General features: G+C 38.3%; 1 protein-coding gene across 1 annotated transcript; it reads right to left on the bottom strand.

The window, feature by feature from the left end:
- Positions 1-1,480: 1,480 nt before the first annotated feature.
- Positions 1,481-5,752, bottom strand: SPIN4 (spindlin family member 4). The gene has a single exon (XM_066357257.1). It carries the CDS (start codon positions 5,250-5,252, stop codon positions 4,503-4,505), a length of 750 nt encoding a protein of 249 aa, XP_066213354.1. The 5' UTR covers positions 5,253-5,752; the 3' UTR covers positions 1,481-4,502.
- Positions 5,753-6,214: the final 462 nt, after the last annotated feature.

Here is a 6,214-nt window from a genome sequence, read left to right as displayed (position 1 = left end):
GGAGGGGAGGAGAAGCATATGTTTGCTTCTCCTGCATGTCTTGACCAGAAATCAAACCCAGGACACTCACCCACTGGGTCGATGATCTACCACTGAGCCAACCAGCCAGGGCTATTAATTTTTTTTTTAATTTACTGATTGATTTTAGAGAGAGAAGAAGGGAGAGAGGGAGAAACACTGATCTATTCCACTCCTGTATCTGCCTTGACCAGGGATCTAACCTGCAATCTCTGTGTATCAGGAGGGCACTCTAACCAACTATGCTCTCCAGTCAGGGCCATATCTTCTACCTTTGTTATTGGTCTAAAAGTTTCTTAAGGATTTTTTAGTTTTAAAAAAGGAAGATTTTTATTTTGTCTACCACTCTATCCTAAACTCTTAAAATAGTGCTAGATTAGCCCCAGATTCCCTCTGAGTTTCAAGATGTGGGATGACCTCAAATTATCATGGAGAAATATAAGACCTAACTCTTGTCTTGTGATCAGGAGTGAGTGAGGAGTAACTGCTTTGTTACAGCCAAAATACAAACTGCATAAGAGCAGAAATTTTGTCTTTTTTAGTCACTTGACAGTGCTGTGGCTAAGGTCTAATCTCCCTGGGTATCAGGAGTGGTAAAGGTACCTAAAACAGCAACCTCTATTCGAGAGCCAGTGTTACTACTGTTTTTTGTTGCTGTAATCCATTTCCCAACTGGGAAGAAAAAAAAAAGATGATCCTTACAATACAAATCAAAATAATTCCCACATGATTTAAAGTTTACCATTCATTTTGAAACTTTTAAAAAATACAATAATCAATACTATTATTGATTATGGTTATATTTTCAGTAAATATATAAAACAGGCAATGTCTGTACCAAATTCATAATAGTGTCTGCCTCTGCAGAAGAAGGAAACATTACGGTATTGGGAAAGGAATCTATTGTTTGTAATGTTCTTTATTTTAAAAAATGTAAATATATTTCTAAAACAAATATCACAAAATGTTGACATCTGCCAATTAATTTTTTTAAATTTTGAGAGTAAGTTTATTAAAACTAGGGACAGTGAAAGAAGGAGATCCTAGAACAGAGGAAGCAACAGGAGAGCCCAGGGCTGCCTAAGCGCTCTAGAAACCTTATGGGAAACAAATGAACTTACACCGGGAAGTCAGAGTAAAGGGGGCCTTGAAGATAGGTTCAGAGGTTAGCCCAGAATGAGTTGCTTCTGCCCATTGGTCCTCTTGTTGCAAGTCTCCTCCTGTGGGAACCCTTAGAGTTTAGGAGATGTGTGTCTGTAGGGGAAAAGAGGGGAGAGAGGGAAAAGGGGGAATGGAAAGGCATAAGTGTGCTCTGAGGAGAAAAAGTATACCAACATTTGTTAATTTTAGATGAAGGTAGACAGATGTTTGTTATATATTTTATACTATCCATGTTATGTTTTAATTTTTAAAAATAAAATATGAAGAGAGTTCCAAAGACCATTATAGCTTATGACTTTATTACAATGTTTTCAGAATTAAACATATCTTAAGACATATGCATATGCAACACACAAGTACATAAAGAATCTGAATAACACAATTGAGAAACATGGTAATAGGTAAAACTTCAAACTTTGTATTTCACAGAGAATATGCAGTCTATTTTAATAGAAAGCTTGAATAAACCAATTACAATTGAAGAGCTAAGAAAGCTGATTAAATATTTATCATCAAAAGTGTCACTGGGATTAAATTGTTTTATAAGTCAGTACTAGCTAATTTTTAAAGAACAAATAATTCTAATGTTATTTAAACTGTTCTAGATAGACTACAAGAAAATATTGAAAACTCACCAATTAATTTTTAAGCTAGCACAATTTTAATTTAAAAATTTAATATAGTGCAAGAAAGAAAACAATTTCATTTTGAAATGCAAATGCAATAATTTTAAATAAAATTCAGCAATATATATGATTATTACACCATGACCAAGTAGGATTTATTCCAGAAATACAAGTTTGGTTCAACATCAAATTCCTACCACTTTAATTATATCAAAATGTTAAGAAAAAAAACATACAATTTTATCAATAGATACTAAAAAGACATTTGATAAAATTTATGAGCCACCTTTTGTAATAATGCTATATAAAACAGGAATAGAAGAAACTCTCTAAACATGTTATTAGCTAATGACTATTTGCCAATAATAAAAAACAAATGCCATATTAATAGGGAATACTAAATATAATTCCATAAAAATTAAGAACCAGAGAGGCATGTCTGCCATGATCATTTTTCACTATTATTTTGGAGACTCCAGCTAATATAATAATGATTAATATAAACATTAGAAGAAATAAAATTGTCTCTATTTGTAGATGAAATGATTGTATATCTAGAATGTCAAAAATATTCTATTTAAAAAACCTTGTATAATTTACAGGATTTAGTAAATTGATTAAATAGAAAGTAAAATTTTTTAAAAATCCAGTTTGTTTATATTGGCAAACATAACAAGTTAAAAATGAGCAGGAGAAAATACACATTCTAAATGTCAAAATGTGACAAAAACTGTAAAAAATATTTAGAAATAAATTCAATCTAAGTTGATGGACCTAGATGAAGAACATTACAAAATCAAAAAATTTTAATGATTTACTCAAACTCTTGAATGTTAAAGATTAATATTAACATAATCCTCTAAATATATATAAAAATGTAATACAATTCTAAGATTTTCCATTTTTTTAAATGTGGAAAGATTGCCTTTAATTTTCATATGAAAGAATTAATGCCTAGGACAAGTTATATAAAAGAAAAAAAATTATAGGGAGGCAATTTGCTTTATCTGAGTCTGAAATTTAAGATTAAGACACTATAATTAAAATAATGTGACCTGGCTCAGAAACTTGAAAATGGATGATTTATTTAACGAATGTGATAGCATAATCAGGTATCCAATGTAAACAAAATGTATAGTTGGATATAAATCTTATACCATCTAGAGAAGAATTTCCAGTTGAATCAAACAGTGAAACCTCAACTTGTTAGGGAAAAAAATATGCAGGTGTGCATTTGTATGACTTGGGGTTGGGGCATTCATCTAAAAAGACAGAAAACTAAATAGCTAAAAAAGAGGAAGTAGTCTATGTAAAAAGTAAAAAACAAAACAAAACAAAAAACAAACTGTGAAGTAAAAAAATTAATAAATCAGGATTAATGATAGGACAGAAAAATCATAACACATATGGGCTACAAATGATTAATGTGAATCATATAACAAATAGAGTAAAAACTGTTATAAATCCATTAGGAAAAGATCAAAGATTCAATAGATCGATGAACACTGGATAAATACTGACAAATCACAAAGAAGTCCAACAAGCAAAACAACCCCTCTAAAGACAAACAAAAATCCTTACTGAGTTTGTCAATTAAAGAAACAACACAACAAATATTTTGCCTTTCAGATTTGCAAACATTAGTGTTGGAAAGAATGATGGAAATGAGAACTTTCATTTTGCATGGCAATTTTGTAATACCTTTTAAAATTATATATAAGCCTACCTAGCAATCCCATTTCTAGGAATCTACCTTATGGAAATAAAAGCACCAGGATGTATTGAGTAGTACTATGGTGAAACACAGAAAGGAAATAACTTAAATGACCATTAATAACAGAATGACTAAATATCATTTTGTTACATAAATATGTACTGTGTATGCCGCTGTTGGAGGGAGGAAAAAAATGGGAGGAGAAAGACAGAAAGAATAGGTGATTTATTTAATAAATGTGATGGCAAATATGGTATCCAATGTGAACGAAATGTATAGTTAGATTTCTATGTTATACCATATACAAAAATAAGTTCCAGAGAGAAGGGAACATATGATGTATTTAATAAGTGTAATGGCATGATGAGGTATCTAATGTGAACAAAATGTATAATTGTACCTGTATCTTAATACTATATACAAAAATAAATTCTAGAGGGAAAGGAGGGTAGGGACAGTAGGGTAGAAGAAGGGAGAGGGGGAGTTATCTGCAGCTACTGATCAGAAGGAATTTCATGGATATGCAAAGTGAGAAAAGCAACTACAGAGAAATGACATGGCTTGCCATTTTTACAGAAATAACTGCAACAAACTCTTTGTAAAAGAATGGGAAAAAAGTAAGATGTGCATTTTGTTCTTAACACTTGTTATCTGGGTGCAGGGGAAAGATATGGTGTGGGGTTACACCATTAATTTTTCTTTACCTAGTTTTTCATTTTTCCAATGGTAATGAACACTTCAACATTCTATTAGCACCCAACTTAAAATTTTCAATTACAGAACAAGGCAATACTGTAGATAGTAAAGTACACTTGGGCAAAACTGTGGAACTAATCCATGTAAGATTTGGAGGCAAATAAGTAATAATGATAAATTCCTAAATCTCTGACACCAAAACTGTTCTCAAAAGTTCACAATTACAAGAACACGACATATTTTACATTTAGTAGTACTACAAATTTCGCAAAGAATACACAATGAATTTAGGGAGTTTTCACCAAACCATAGACATAAATGTGAATATCATCATCAAACTTAATGAAGTAGACGGACGGCTTGGCCACCACTTGATGGATGAAAATGCCGGTTCTCTTGGACCCATCATCTTTGGCGTGCTCTACCTGCTTGCCCACGAGGCTATCGACCACTTCTCCAGGCTCCCGTTCCGCTGTAGGGAAGTAGTAGTTGGAATCTGGAATGATGCGCAGGTCACCATCTTTGTAGTCATCTAGCAGCGTGTACATATAAAGGACAGGATCTTTCTCATAGGTGATGTAGAACCAAGTGTCCATCACAGGCGCTCGCGCCAGGACCATGCCCTTCCACTCATCTTTCCTGCCATGCTCGCCCTCAAACACATGCCCCACTGCCTTGCCGATCAGGGAATCTGCGAGGCGCGAATCGATGCGAGGACTTGGCACTCTCTCAGGAAGGATCTCCAGCGCTAAAACTCGCTTATCTCGGTGCAGCTCCAGTCCATATACACTGTCTTTGCCGTCGTATTTGATGATGTAGAGAGTAGGCTTCACAGAAACCTGCTCTAGCACGGTGCCCTTCCATTGCTCGACTGGCTCGTTGCCCTCCTTCCAGCCGTGCTGAATGCGGCAGCCGACGATGTTCTTACGAGTGAGGAAAGTGGGCTTGCGCCGCTGCTTCCTGTGGGTGTGCCTTTTCTTCATCAGGTACGCTGACACGCCATCTACGCCCATTGGGGGCACAGTTGGGGGCGACATGGCTCAGGGTTTAAGGAGGTTCTGTCAAAACTGCCGCCTGCCCGATTGAGCTGAGAAAAAGTCAACGCTATCCAATCTGAGATCTTGATTCGTGATTTCCGCGTCTCCCTTCACCAAGCACAAAGATCTCACCAGGCTTGGCAGAAACGCTCTGACTCGAACCGCGGGTGCCGGGACAGCGCGGGCCTCCAGACAGTGTTCTCTCCCGCCCAGGACGGGTGTCTGCAGCAGGGGCGGCTGCCGCAGGAGATGGCGCTCTAGCTTGGCTGCCTGCGCCTCGCTCCCGCCCGGACTCCCCACCCGAACTGACCACTTAGCTGTTATCCACGGTGCTGCGGCGGCGAAACGGAGATGGAGAAGGGAACCGCGGGGAAGGCGGGCAAGGGATAGGAAGGATGGCTGCGGTGGCGAAGGCGCTGGCGGCGGCGGGTCTCCGACGAGTCCAAACGGCCTCGGCTTCACAGCGCTACACTGCTCGGCCTACCGCTGGTGCCAGGGCTTTTGCCGCTTCGGGAACCGGACCCCTCTGAGCCCGCCTGCGCCTCGGCCCCGCCCCCAGCCGTTCCCCCTTCCGCTTGGCCCGCAGCAGCAGGGCCAGCGGTGGGGCGGGTCAGTGCGCGCACTCGCGTTCAGTGCACAGAGTTCCAGGCGCTCACTTCATTTCCTCACGCGCCCCCCGACCGCTCCCCGCGAACCGGAGACAGACTGGCCGGCTCCCCTCCTCTCTTCTGCTGGCCGCCGCCTGTCGCCCGCCAGCCTCTGCACAGCAGCTCCATCTGCTTTCTATCTTCCAGGAATTCCTCACAAAGCTTTTTTTTTTTTTTTTTAAATAATAATATTCAACACACACATACGCAGAGTTTGTGCATACAAATTATTCTCTTTCAGTTAAAGGGACACGAGACTGGAGGAAGAAAAGCCTGTGTACAGTCCACCATCTTGAGCCAAACTCCCCTTTATGT

This window comes from Saccopteryx leptura, chromosome X (genome assembly GCF_036850995.1).
Source record: "Saccopteryx leptura isolate mSacLep1 chromosome X, mSacLep1_pri_phased_curated, whole genome shotgun sequence".
NCBI lineage: Eukaryota > Metazoa > Chordata > Mammalia > Chiroptera > Emballonuridae > Saccopteryx > Saccopteryx leptura.
The sequence above is the reverse complement of the archived record's forward strand: the minus strand, read 5'-3'. Positions and strand labels throughout refer to the sequence as shown.